The sequence below is a fragment of the Pseudorca crassidens genome, chromosome 7, assembly GCF_039906515.1.
Source record: "Pseudorca crassidens isolate mPseCra1 chromosome 7, mPseCra1.hap1, whole genome shotgun sequence".
NCBI classification, from domain to species: Eukaryota; Metazoa; Chordata; class Mammalia; order Artiodactyla; family Delphinidae; genus Pseudorca; species Pseudorca crassidens.
The window spans coordinates 34266188-34281169 of NC_090302.1; the positions used below are offsets into that span (position 1 = coordinate 34266188).

A 14982-nucleotide genomic window follows, 5' to 3' on the forward strand; every position below is an offset into this window, starting at 1 on the left:
GATCTCATTCACATTTGATGGAGAAGTCAAAAGCTTTTCAGACAAACAAAAGCTAAGAGAATTCAGCACCACCAAACCAGCCTTACAACAAATGCTAAAGAAACTTCTCTAAGCGGGAAACACAAGAGAAGAAAAAGACCCACAAAAACAAACCCCAAACCATTAAGAAAATGGTAGTAGGAACATACATATCGACAGTAAACTTGAATGCAAATGGATTAAACACCCCAACCAAAAGACACAGACTGGCTGAATGGATACAAAAACAAGACCCATATATATGCTGTCTACAAGAGACCCACTTCAGACCTAGGGACATATACAGACTGAAAGTGAAGGGATCGAAAAAGATATTCCATGCAAATGGAAATCAAAAGAAAGCTGGAATAGCAATACACATATCAGATAAGATAGACTTTAAAATAAAGACTGCTACAACAGATAAGGAGGGCCACTACATAATGGTCAAAGGATCAATCCAAGAAGATGATATAACAATTATAAATGTTTATGTACACAACAGAGGAGCACCTCAATACATAAGGCAAATGCTAACCACCATGAAAGGAGAAATCGACAGTAACACAATAATAGTAGGGGACTTAAACACCCCACTTAGACCAATGGACAGATCATCCAAATAGAAAATAAGGAAACACAAGCTTTAAATGACACAATAGACCAGATAAATCTAATTGATATTTACAGAACATTCCACCGAAAGTGGCAGAATACACTTTCTTCTCAAATGCACATGGAACATTCTCCAGGAAAGATCACATCTTGGTTCACAAATCAAGCCTCGGAAAACTTAAGAAAACTGAAATCCTACCAAGCATCTTTTCTGACCACAGCACTATGAGACTGGAAATCAATTACAGGAAAAAAAACTGTAAAAAACACAAATACATGGAGGCTAAACAGTGGTCTACTAAATAACCAAGAGATCACTGAAGAAATCAAAGAAGAAATAAAAAAATACATAGAAACAAATGACAACGAAAACATGACAACCCAAAACCTATGGGATGCAGCAAAAGCAGTTCTAAGAGGGAAGTTTATAGCAATTCAATCTCACCTCAAGAAACAAGAAAAATATCAAATAAACATCTAACTCTACACTTAAAACAACTAGAGAAAGAACAAAGAAAACCCAAAGTCAGCAGAAGGAAAGAAATCATAAAGATCAGAGCAGAAATAAATGAAATAGAAATGAAGAAAACAATACCAAAATCAATGTAACTAAAAGCTGGTTCTTTGAGAAGATAAACAAAGTTGATAAACCCTTAGCCAGACTAATCAAGAAAAAAAGGGAGAGGACGCAAATCAATAAAATTAGAAATGAAAAAGGAGAAATCACAACTGACACTGCAGACATACAAAGGATTATAAGAGACTACTACAAAAAACTATATGTCAATAAAATGGACAACCACGAAGAAATGGACAAACTCTTGGAAAGGTACAATTTTCCAAGACTGAACCAGGAAGAAGTAGAAAATATAAATAGATCTATCACAAGTAATGAAATTGAAACCATAATTAAAAATCTTCCAACAAACAAAAATCCAGAACCAGATGGCTTCACAGGCGAATTCTATCAAACATTTAGAGAAGAGCTAACACCAATCCTTCTCAAACTCTTCCAAAACATTGCAGAGGGAGAATCACTCCCAAATTCATTCTACGAAGCCACCATCACCGATACCAAAACCAGAAAAAGAGATCACAAAAAAAGAAAATTATAGACCAATTATCACTGATGAACATAGATACAAAAATCCTGAACAAAATACTAGCAAACAGAATCCAACAGCACATTAAAAGGATCACCATGATCAAGTGGGATTTATCCCAGGGATGCAAGGATTCTTCAATATATGCAAATCAATCAATGTGATATACCCACATTAACAAATTAAGGAATAAAAACCATATGATCATCTCAGTAGATGCAGAAAAAGCTTTTGACAAAATTCTACACCCATTTATGATAAAAACTCTCCAGAAAATGGGCACAGAGGGAACCTACCTCAACATAAAAAAGGCCATATATGACAAACCCACAGCAAGCATCATACTCAATGGTGAAAAACTGAAAGCATTTCCACTAAGATCAGGAACAAGACAAGGATGTCCACTCTTGCCACTCTTATTCAACATAGTTTTGGAAGTCCTAGCCACAACAATCAGAGAAGAAAAAGAAATAAAAGGAATACAAATTTGAAAAAAGAAGTAAAACTGCCACCGTTTGCTGATGACATGATACTATACATAGAAAATCCTAAAGATGCCACCAGAAAACTAATCAATGAATTTGGTAAGGTTGCAGGATACAAAATCAATGCACAGAAATCTTTGGCATTCCTATACACCAACAATGAAAAATCAAAAGATAAATTAGGGAAACACTCCCGTTTACCACTGCAACAAAAAGAACAAAATACCTAGGAATAAAACTGCCTAAGGAGGCAAAATACTTGTACTCACAAAACTATAAAACACTGACGAAAGAAATAAAAGATGACAGAAACAGATGGAGAAATATACCATGTTCTTGGTTTGGAAGAATCAATATTGTGAAAATGACTATACTACCCAAAGCAATCTACAGATTCAATGCAATCCCTATCAAACTACCAACAGTATTCTTCACAGAATTAGAACAAAAAATCTTACAATTCGTATGGAAACACAAAAGACCCAAATAGCCAAAGCAATCTTGAGAAAGAAAAATGGAGTTGCAGGAATCAGGCTCCCCGACTTCAAACCATACCACAAAGGTACAGTAATCAAGACAGTATGGTACTGGCTCAGAAACATAAATATACATCAATGGTACAGGACAGAATGCCCAGAGATAAACCCACGCACATATGGGCACCTAATTTACGACAAAGGAGGCAAGAACATACAATGGAGAAAAGACAGCCTTTTCAGTAAGTGGTGCTGGGAAAACTGGACAGCTACATGTAAAAGAATGAAATTAGAACACTACCTAACACCATACACAAAAATAAACTCCAAATGGATTAAAGAGTTAAATGTTAAGACCAGACACTATAAAACTTTTAGAGGAAAACATAGGAAAAACACTCGGACATAAACCACAGCAAGATCTTTTTTGACCCACCTCCTAGAGTAACAGAAATAAAAACAAAAATAAACAAATGGAATTTAATCAACTTAAAAGTTTTTGCACAGCAAAGGAAACCATAAACAAGACAAAAAGACAACCCTCAGAATGGGAGAAAATATTTGCAAATGAAACAAAGGATTAATCTCCAAAATATACAAACAGCTCATGGAGCTCAATCAAAAAAACAAACAATCCGGTTAAAAATTGGGCAGAAGACCTAAATAGACATTTCACCAAGGAAGACATACAGATAGCCAAGAGGCAAATGAAAAGATGCTTAACATCACTAATTATTAGAGAAATGCAAATCAAAACTACAATGAGGTATCACCTCACGCCAGTCAGAATGGCCATTATCAAAAAAGCTAGAAACAATAAATGCTGGAAAAGGTATGGTGAAAAGGGAACCCTTCTACACTGTTGGTGGGAATGTAAATTGATACAACCACTATGGAAAACAGTATGGAGGTTCCTTAAAAAACTAAAAATAGATCTACCATATGACCCAGCAATCCCATTGCTCAGCATATACCCTGAGAAAACCATAATTCAGAAAGAGACATGCACCACAATGTTTACTGCAGCACTATTTACAATAGCCAGGACATGGAACCAACCTAAGTGTCCATTGACAGATTAATGGATAAAGAAGATGTGGCACATATATACAGTGGAATATTACTCAGCCATAAAAGGAAACGAAATTGAGTTATTTGTAGTGAGGTGGATGGACCCAGTCTGTCATACAGAGTGAAGTAAGTCAGAAAGAGAAAAACAAATACCGTATGCTAACGCATATATATGGAATCTAAAAAAAAAAAAAAAAAGGTAGTGATGAACCTAGTTGCAGGGCAGGAATAAAGAGGTAGACACAGAGAATGGACTTGGTGACATGGGGTGGGTGGGCGAAATGAGAGTAGCATCGACATATATACACTACCAAATGTAAAACAGTTGGCTGGTGGGAAGCAGCAACATAGCATAGGGAGATGGGTTCGGCGCTTTGCGATGACCTAGAGGGGTGGGATACGGAGGATGGGAGGGAGGCTCAAGAGGGAGGGGATATGGGGACATGTGTATGCATATGGCTGATTCGCTTTGTTGTGCAACAGAAACTAACACGGTATTGTGAAGCAATTATACTCCAATAAAGATAAAAAAAAAAAAGAATGGTTTCAAAAGAGCAGCTGTTGTGGTGAGTGGGGAACTGTATTTCAAGAGAAAAGATAAATTATTTGGTTGTAGCTCACCTCTCCCCTTCATCCCAACACTAAGTCATAACATACCAAAAAGCTCCCCAAAAGCCAAAAAAACAAAAAACTTACCAAATATACAGCTTCATTATAATTGTTTGCTTTCAACGATTCTTTAAGTTGACGAATCATGGCTTCTACAAATTCTCCACCGAAGTTGTAATTCCTGGCATTTAGTAGTCCAACTAATGTTGTATAAATTGTCAACTTCTCAGGTAACAGACGTGCACTGATTTGAGAACCCAGCACAATAAGAAGATCCCAAAACAACAGCATTAAGTTGCTGAATTTTATACTATAAAAAATTTTAAATTGTTTTACTAACTTTAGAAAAGCATGACATTTAGCTATGTTTTTAAAACAATGTCAGAAAAGGCAAAAATATTGAGAAGAGTTGCAGACATGGCTCCCTCAATTTTTTCATTTTAATTCTAATTAGTTAATCCAAGAGTTAAGAAAGTAAAACACTCTAATTGTGAAATCAAACTAAAATAGATATAACTGACACTAGACCAGTTTTTCTTCCAATGTGCTTAGTGGAATTGAATAGCAGGTCTACAGAAAATGGTTTCCATGGTAAAATATCTGGCAATTGCTGAGTGAAACAAGGTTCTTTAATGCAGAATCATTAAGGGGGAGATGGAGCAATCAACATTTCTAAACTTAGCCAACCAAATGTCACGGGATCAGAATTTCACTTTGAGAAACACTATTCTAGTTGCTTTGAAAAAATTCAGAACTAAAACCAGCTCCTATCAGTTAAATTGTTGAATTTTTAACATGGTACTCTGATAGAGTAAGATATCTTTACATCCAGTTTGCTTACTCAAGTGTGTTAATTTTCATTAAAGTTATTTGAAAAGCAGAGAAGAGGATTATAGTAATAAATCTTTGAAAAAAGCAAATGTTGATCCCTAATTTAGGCAGCCTTTAGAAATCAGCTCAAAAAAGAAAAGCAAATGGGAACTCCTGACTGTTCAGATTCTCTTATACTTTTTGCATTTTCCCAAGGTTCCTAGCAAAGAGTGTTAGGGACAATTTAGGTTTAAAAAAAATAACTGCATTGATAGTAACCATTCCTCCTCAACCCTCCCCTGCTTCAAAGTCATGGCTTCCATCAGAGTTTAAGCATAAATCTACTCTATTCTAATAAATGCTTTCAGAACAGAAGGAATCTACGGATAACTATAGCCAAATAACTTTTCTTAGTATTAAGTTTCTTAGTCTAAGGACATGTCTTCCTGAATATTAACTAGATTCCTTAAAAAAATTGTATCTGAAATTATTTGTACTTTATGAGATGTTAAAGTAAAATCCACTGATAGTTTCAATTTGTGTGTACATTTTTAAATTTCAAAACTGAGCTGTAAGCAATTTGAAAAACCCATTATTTTAAAATAACTGAAATAACATTTTAAGGCACCTTTATAATGAAGACTCCTTTATCCAGAAGTCATAGATACTCCTTTGCAAAGCATACAGTTTAGAGTGACCAATGTCCACCTGAGTGATGAGGAAGTCTGGATTGCTAATTCCACTGTTGGGAGAGACTGTTTCATGATTTCATGTAAGACTTTTCCCATTCTAATGTCCTTACAAATTAAATGCTGATACTCGTTCTAGCTAACCTAATTCAGAGAAAGATTATGCCTATTATATGTCATAGCTTCAAAAGTATCTTCAGCCTTCTAAGAAGGGCTATTGTTACTCGAATGACTGGTTCTCAAATATGTTTGATACTACTGATTAAAAGTATAAATTAAACCCTATTATATATATTTAATTGTACGTGCTTAAAAGAAAATCGCTGAATGTGAAGTTGTCTACTTTCTCACTTAAAAGTAGTCAACTCAAATGATTCTAAGGATACAAGAAACGAAACAAAGAAAATGCTCAATTTTCATTCTATTTATCGCTAAGAGTTCGCCAAAGGGCAAAAGGTCATTTCATTTGACAAATTCCCCACAGAATGAAAGCAGATGACATATGAAACATAAACACATCTTCTGAACATTCACAAGCATTTAAGAGTAGATAATACATTATCACCTGGATTCATAAATCTTTTGTATACATACACTGTACAAAGAAGCCTTAAGATCTTGCTCTTATAGTTAGGAAGATCAGCTTCCAAAACGCCAGCCAAGCCTTCTAGGTTGCTCTCCAAAGAGCAGGCACTCTGTAGAGGACAGCATATTAAATATTTGTCAAGTACTCAGCAATTAGCGCATTAAAATTTTCTAGGTGACGATAAAAAAGTTACATATAAGGCACTGACAGTTTAGTATAAATAAATTCAGGTTGTTACTATTCCTTAGAAAACCATGAAAAGAGAACAAATAAAATTAAAAAAGCAATCTAAGACAGCAAAACAAGTATTAGAAATGGAAGGACATTCTGGGCTCTATTCTACTTCTCTAACTAATTCACTTAACTGTATGACTGGGCAAATTACCTCACCTATCCAGAACTTCCTCGGTCTCCATTTTTTTTTAATACATTAAAAAAATTTTTTTTTAATTAATTTATTTATTTTATTTATTTTTGGCTGCATTGGGTCTTCATTGCTGCGCACAGGCTTCCTCTAGTTATGGCCAGCGGGGACTACTCCTCGCCGTGGTGTGCGGGCTTCTCATTATGGTGGCCTCTCCTGTTGCGGAGCATGGGCTCTAGGTGCGCGGGCTTCAGTAGTTGTGGCTCACGGGCTCCAGAGGGCAGGCTAAGTAGCTGTGGCACACGGGCCCAGCTGCTCCACGGCATGTGGGATCTTCCCAGACCAGGGCTCGAACCCATGTCCCCTGCATTGGCAGGCAGATTCCCAACCACTGTGCCACCAGGGAAGCCCCTGGTCTTCATTTTTAAATTGAGTGGACTATTCCCTAAGGTCCCTTCTAAGACTCATATTCTATGAAAATTACTAATAACATTTAACTCTCTGCATTCCAAGGCTTTTAATATGCATTTACTTTGGGATATAGATATATGGCAATACAAACTTTGCCCACAACTTAGATCATCGAGCTTGCAGATGCAGAAACTAATCAAGCACAGTTAACTACAACCCTAAGCCCATCACAGTCTCTGCCTATTTTGATCATACCTTTTCTCCTACTTTGCATATTAAAGATTCCAAATGATCTTCAGTTTCATTTGCATCAGAGGTCTTTCTTCTTTTGTGAGGCTGTCCCCCTGTTTCAACAATGTAAAAAAGTGAACATTACACGATGAATCTGTTATCAAAAACGTTAACTTTTTTAATGCTATAATCACTTTTGTACCAGAAGCCCTACTATTTACACACAGAAGTGCTTAACCGACCCTCCACTTCTCAGACAAGGCTAGATCAACCAACTGTCTCCATACCCAGTGGCACCATAATAACTCCAGGAAGCATTATTTATGTTAAATTTTGTGATTATAGTGCCCCCATGGAGCAACGCAATGCAGCAGCCCTGTCCATTTCTATGGATAGGCAGCAAAGGTGCCCATAACATGCTAACCACTAGCAGTTAGAAGACTCCCTGTAACACTCATGTATGGCTACTCCCATTCTTTGAACTTGAGTTGTTTATTCATCCTTAGTCACTTGTTCCTGAAACCTGTCAGTGCCAGTAGTACTCATTATTTTAATAATGAAAATTATGTAAACTGATGAAATATGGGTGTAAAAACCAAGTTGAGTGCTGTGGAAAGACTTGATTAGGGGGGGAAAAAGTTTTTAAAAAAGAAAGGTATGAAGAGGAAAACTTCAAAAGATGGGAAAGGGAGCATAAAACATTAGCATTCCTCACTAGTTTTTACAAATGTCTGAGCTCTTAACTCTTCAACTAACGGTTTCGCTTCTACAGACCTTGCAGCACTAGGGTCTAGTTCATCCCAAACAATGAGAATTACAATCAGCAGACATACTCAAAGAAAAGTCCTGAGTACTATATCAAACAATCAGTGGGGAAAAGGTGTATGTTTTATGGTTTCCTGCTTTAACCAGCTCTTGGTTCCGTACTTTAGTGATCCTATTATGTTCAAAAACGGTGTCATTCAGAGTTGTGCAAACAAATAAAAACTACCATTCTGAAATCATTAGCAGTCTTCTCTCTGTCATTTTGGTCGCTAAAGAATTCAATTTGAATGAAGCTGTGCTACAAATCATCCTTAAGCACTGGACTGTGTATTTTCAGTCTTGCTGTTAGTGATCTCTTACTACCAATATTTTGTTTAAAACCTCAACATACCCACCTTATATCCTTTTGTGGACTAACATAAAGCTGAAAAAATTTCAAATAAGGTGTTAAATATTGAACATGATGCTGTTGCTGCACACAATGTTGGCTAGTCTCCCAGTATAATTCAATTTTTAACTTCCACCAATTAGATTATTAGGATGGCATGTGAACAAGGAAGCAATAATTTGTAACTGTGTTGGAGATCTGTATTAATAATGAAAATCTGCAGATATAGGATTACTCAGTAGCAAGTTATATTTTTAATCTTCTCCAGACTTGTACAGCCAAAGGAACTGAACCATTTTTACAGAGTTCATAATTACTTACTTGCCACTGGAACATTTGGCTTGAAAAATACAATGATTTTCATAAAACACAGCACTTGGCTATTCTAAGCTTGAGGTGTTAAAAATTTTTCCAATGTCTGAAATGATCTTCAGGTACTTACCACCTGAACTCAAGGTGAATAAAACCGATCTATTACTTTCTAGATAGGGCCAAATAAAGTATTATAAAAGGCCACAGGGCAAAGCACTGTGTGCTTTGACCCCCCCCCCCCAGCCCCTTAGTTATCATTAGGAACTGGTTTAAATAACCACTGAATTTTGAAGGGATAGTTTTGAAGGGATAATGCCATAAAAAATATAATACACATGCAGCATGACAGCTGTGATGTATTCCTGGAGATATGTATCCGTGTAAAGTTGTGGACATGTGTGGTATTGTGGGATCAGTGACCTTGATTCTCAAATATACATTAAACTGAAGTCACAGGATCTCTATAAAGGTTCCACCACCCCAAGAGCCAAGTTCGACACAAAGGACTTCTATTTCCAGGATTCACTCATTGAAAAAAATGACATATTTGATGCGATGTTTATATAAGCTATCAGCCAGGACATTAAAATAGCCTTCTCCAAAAGCAGTGGTTCTCAACTGGGTTGGATTTCTGTCCCCCAGGAGCCACTTGGCAATCTCTGGAGACATTTTTAGTTGTCACAACTCTGTCATCCAGTGGGCAGGGGCCAGAGATTCTACTAAACATACCACATTGCACAGGACAACTCCCAACAACAAAGAATAATCCAGCCCAAAATGGCAACAGTGCTGATGTTGAGAAACTCTGTTCTAGAAAGCAGAATATACTAAATGTTCTTCAGAACCAGATTCTGGTAAGGCTGGGAGAATGCAGATGCTAAAAAACTAGCTGAATGAGAGCAGGTTTTTTTTTTTTAAAACTTTAACCATTGTTCCTTTCTTTCTGGCCCATCTACTATGCCAAAACCCTTTATCCCACATCCCACCTCCACACCCTCTCTAAATTAACCATCCAGCTGGCTTGTTCTCAAGTCAGTTTAGAATTATACCCCAGTCTTTAAAGCAACCCTCCTAGGCCCTCTTGTAAGACTGAAAAGAAGAAAATACTGCTGTGGGGAGAGAAGGTAGGATTTCTGAAGAAAAACTAGAAAATACAGTATACAGTCCTATCTCTGAAGTGTAACTCTTTTCTCTTCTTCTTCTCATTTCTACTATGCTTGGAGAATGAGAAGAGGCAGAAAGTATTAAGAAGTAAGAGATGCCCCACACTCACCTGATATTGGAGAGAATATAAAGAGGGATGGGAGGGGGAGGTACAGACACAATGTGAACTCATGCACAGTAACAGGATACTGAACTCAAGAGAATGTGGGCAAGAGCATGGGGAAGTAGAATAAAGCACTTTAAAGAAGAATAAAATTTTGGGAATGAGCTGAAGGTTTTCACCTACCCTCAAGAAAGCATATCTAAGGTAGCTCCCAAAACAACAACAGATTTTATATTAACATGTTAACTAAGTAGAAGTTTTACAATGTAAATTAAAGCTACACATTAGCACTTCGTTCTGACACCCTTGGCTAGAAGAGAGAAGCAAGTCTCTATTAAAACCCATCAGAAAGGGACTTCCCTGGTGGCACAGTGGTTAAGAATCCACCTGCCAATGTAGGGGACACGGGTTCGATCCCTGATCTGGGAAGATTGCAACTAAGCCCGTGTGCCACAATTACTGAGCCTGCACTCTAGACCCTGCGAGCCACAACTACTGAGCCCTTGTGCCACAACTACTGAAGCCTGTGCGCCTAGAGCCTGTGCTTTGCAACGAGAGAAGCCCGCGCACCGCAGCTAGAAAAAGCCCATGCTCAGCAACTAAGATCCAATGCAGCCAAACAAAAACGCAACAAAAAAGCCATCAGAAAGAATCTTAATACACCAAATAATTTTTCGCCTGTAAGGTGATCCTTATTCTATATGGATACACTGTACTACACATCTTATATCCTTATTTAGAATTATATGTACTATAAAAAATTTTAGACCCACAAAGTGGAAACAAAAACCAACTCTGGGGCTTCCCTGGTGGCGCAGTGGTTGAGAGTCTGCCTGCCGATGCAGGGGACACGGGTTCGTGCCCCGTCCGGGAAGATCCCACATGCTGCGGAGTGGCTGGGCCTGTAAGCCATAGGCCTGTGCTCCGCAACGGGAGAGGCCACAAGAGTGAGAGGCCCGCGTACCGCAAAAGAAAATAAATAAATAAATAATAAAGACTAAAGTGATTTAAAAAAAAAAAAAACTCTGTTAAAGAGAAAGTAACAAAAACAACAAGGGAAAGGGGAAAAGTAAAGCACCTCGATCCTGCAGATTTAAAGAAGTAACCATCACTTCTGAAACAAACTATACTTTTTGTCAGAATTACAAATCCCTTCACTTCTATTCGTTTTTTGTTTTGTTTTGTTTGTTTGTTTTTTTGTGGTACGCGGGCCTCCCACTGTTGTGGCCTCTCCCGTTGCGGAGCACAGGCTCCGCACGCACGCGCAGGCTCAGCGGCCATGGCTCACAGGCCCAGCCGCTCCGCGGCATGTGGGATCTTCCCGTATGGAGGCATGAACCTGTGTCCCCTGCATTGGTAGGCGGATTCCCAACCACTGCGCCACCAGGGAAGCCCCTTCTATTTGTTTTATTTTCTATAGTTAGGTAAAAGAACAGTCACCACCTAAAAGGTAAGGACCTAATTCTAAGTAGCTTAAAAGGGACTAATATGGGGTTTTGGCCAAGATTATGGACAATCTAAAAACTTTCTTAAAAGAACAAAGCAATATATTGAACATCTATTGTATGCATATCCAAAATAACTGAAAAGCTTCAGAGACATTCTTAAAAAGAGTCTAAGAAATGAATTAGATTTAGCACTGGACCAGTATCCATACACATTAATTTCCATTTAGGACTTTCCTTTCCTTGTCTATAAATCCATCTCTAGGTGAACTTCATTGGTATAGCTTCCGGAACTTATCTCCTTGGATCAAGGACACTCTAGTCTCAGCACAGAGATACAATTTTAAAATTGCCCTCTGTGAGCTGATCCTCTGCTACCCTTCCGATCTTATCTCCTACAACTCTCCCCCTCACTCACTCTGCTACAGCAACACTGGCCTCCTTGTTGTTTCAGGATGATAGGAATACTCTAGCCTTAAAGCCTTTGCACTTCAGGCTCCATTTGCTTAGACTACTGCATTTCCCCCACACTGCCATCTGGTTTGCCCCCTCACCTCCTGCAGGTCTTTGATCAGATGCGATTCTCAGTGAGGCCTTCCCTGACCAACCAATACAAAATGGCAACTCCTCCCCGACAGCAGCCTCTACTTTTTTTATCCAGTTTTCTTTTTCTCCATAGCACTTAACACCATATGATACACTATATTTACTTGATTGTTGTCTGCCTGTAAAAGGGAATCTTTATATTGTCCACTGCTGTACTGTCAGTAGTTAGAACTGTGCCTGGCACTGTTAAATATTTGTTGAATAAATTATTATATCTAGTCAAGCCATATGACAAGCCATGGCAGTCAGTGACTGATAAGAGCTGACAATAATCCAGAAATGCTCAGATGCATCTATTTAATACAACAATAATAATTCAGCCTATTTTAAAATAGCTTTCTGCAGTATTTAAGCTTCCAATATTTCTGATTTTTAAAAAAATTAGATGCTTAACCAAAAGAAAAGTATCTAAAATATTTGATTCAGATCACCGTTTAGGATAAACCCTAGCTGTTCATTACCCAAACTTCTGCAATTTACAAAAGTTCCAGACTTGGTGTAGTATCTAAGAGGGACTATAAACTGCCCCTCGACTACTATATTATTCATAGTAAACTCTGGTTAATTAACTCCTTATTTTGTTTTGTCTTTACATATTTATTCTGAGGTTCCTGCAGCAAGATCCGAATGGACAGTGATTTAGCTGCCAGAAGCTAACTCCTAAGAAAGTTATGCCAGCATCCCAATAACCAAAGCCAAAGTTGTTTTTCTACATATTCACATCCAATTCTCCAGGCTGCCCCTTGGAAACATTTTCTCTCCCTTTAGGGATGCCCTAGAAGAGAGAAGAAGAAGAGTAGAGAGAGCATGAGAAGAGCAAAGAAAATGGGAAGAACTTTAAAAGTCTCAACTTCTTCAAACCCCAAGTGATGACTTCTAGGTGATTAAGTTTTTAATTAATCAAAGGCAAAGCACCTGAAAACTATTTTCTGTGCCCTGATGTACATTATACAAAGAAGCCTCCTGTGTTTTAAAAAAAAAAAAAAATCAAAGCATGCAGCGTAGTAATACCTGTGTAGTGACAAGAACCTTGGACTTGCTTTCACTGGTGCCTGGGCACTGCTAATCGTGTCTCCATGTTAATTACACTAAAATTTTAGACCCTTAAGTGTCAGATGAGAAGGCTGAACTAGAATATCCTCTCAAGCCATGCCCTAGCAGAAATCTGATATTTCACTGTTAAAATTAAATTAGTGGGATTCTGCTCCTGCCCCAAAGTGCCCCAACATTCAAGGAGAGAAAAATGTTAGTGGAGAAAATTAATTCAAATGTTCTCTTCTGTACTTTTTCTTACATTGTCGACATCTGCTAATGTTTATCACCTCTTAAGCATTAACAGGTGATAAAATACACACCATCATGAGCAATTAGTCACATGTGTTACCTCATTTAATCCTCACAAAACCGAGAGGTATGTATCATTACTTCTATATTACAGACTAAGGTTTAAAGAGGTGATATAACCTGGGCAAGATCACAAAGTAAATGGCAGGGTCCAGCTTTGAACTTAAGCCCTCTGATTCCAAAGTCTGGCCTCTTAACCACTACACTACACTCTTTTCAAAGAACAATACCCTACAATATTAATAACAGAATTACTGTTAGTTTTTCTTTTTTTGGATGTGTGTGCTTGACTGATTTTTGTAATGTAAGCACCTTTTCTATTTTTAACTAGCAAAATTATTCTTGGTTTTTATGATGGCAACTCCATGATCCCCATGAGCGCAACCATGCAAATGGAGATGAGAATTTAGATCTAAATCTCTACGAGCTCTCCAGTCTTCCGGCACTTTTTCTTTCACGAGAGAAATATGCTTACGGCCAGTTCAAAATCTAACACAACAACCTACGTACATCTTTTTTTTTAGAGACCTCTTGGGTGTGGATAAGAAACCGATTTCTTTCCTTGCCGCTTGAAAAAAGGCAAAACGACGGATGACCGGTACAGGAGAGAGCTCAGATTGCGATTCATCAGGTCTCTCGTCTTCTGAGAGCCCTTTTTAGGTGCAGTTTGAGGGTCAAAACGAGACACGGGGATGAGTGGGTCCCTGTCACTATCCCTAAGAGGCGGCGGCAAAGACACAGGTGTACTTCCCTGCTCGGCGGTGCTAAGGGCCAAATCTTGAAGAGTCCTTAGAGACCAGGGGTCCACCAGGCCGCTCCTCGGCCGACGACTGAAGGAGGCGGGGTGGGGAGAAGCAGGGGCTTTTCAGAAGTCGCCCGGCCACACTCTCGCTGTACCACCCTCTTCTCTCCGCGGCTCCCCGAACGCTCCCGGAGGGAAGGGCTTTCCATCCCTTCGCTCGAGACCCGAAGACCAAAGAAGCCAAAGCTCGACCCCTCCTGGGCGCGGCCTCGGCGGCCGAGCCCAGGGCACTCACCATCGTTCTCGTCGCTGTGCCGTCGCCGTGACATGCCGCACGCCGGTGCGCCGCCGAGCCGAAACGCCGGGCGGGAAGCTCGGCAGGAACCTTCGGGCAGCCGGCCGGCGCGAGGACAGCGGTGAGGCGCGCGGAGTGGCCGTCGCGCAGGCGCACTCGCTCGCGACGGCTCCCGGAAGCACAAGAGGGAGAGGTGGCCTGGTGGCTCTGCGGGCTTGGATCCGGGAGGGCCGGCGTCTGGAAGCTCACCAGGCCGCGGGCGTCTGCTCCGCACGCAACCGCCCTCTCGGGCTACCTCCGCCTCTCGCCTGCTTCCTTCGCCCGCCTTCCCTCGAAGTCCTTCCGGGGCC

The 14982-nt window shown here is 39.2% G+C and overlaps 1 protein-coding gene across 5 annotated transcripts in view; it reads right to left on the reverse strand.

The window, feature by feature from the left end:
• NCBP1 (nuclear cap binding protein subunit 1) overlaps positions 1-14888 on the reverse strand; it is a 44528-nt gene extending 29640 nt beyond the window's left edge. For 2 of the 5 annotated variants that reach the window (XM_067743854.1, XM_067743853.1), the window contains exons 1-4: positions 14633-14888; positions 7493-7581; positions 6471-6571; positions 4465-4621 (exon numbers count right to left, since the gene is read on the reverse strand). In XM_067743854.1, the coding sequence (XP_067599955.1) occupies positions 4465-4621; positions 6471-6571; positions 7493-7581; positions 14633-14666 (381 nt within the window). In that variant the 5' untranslated portion in view covers positions 14667-14888. Of the gene's footprint in view, positions 1-4464; positions 4622-6441; positions 6572-7492; positions 7582-14632 lie in introns of those variants that run through there. The other 3 variants (XM_067743857.1, XM_067743856.1, XM_067743855.1) reach the window with 2 other exon arrangements.
• Between the last annotated feature and the right edge of the window lie 94 nt (positions 14889-14982).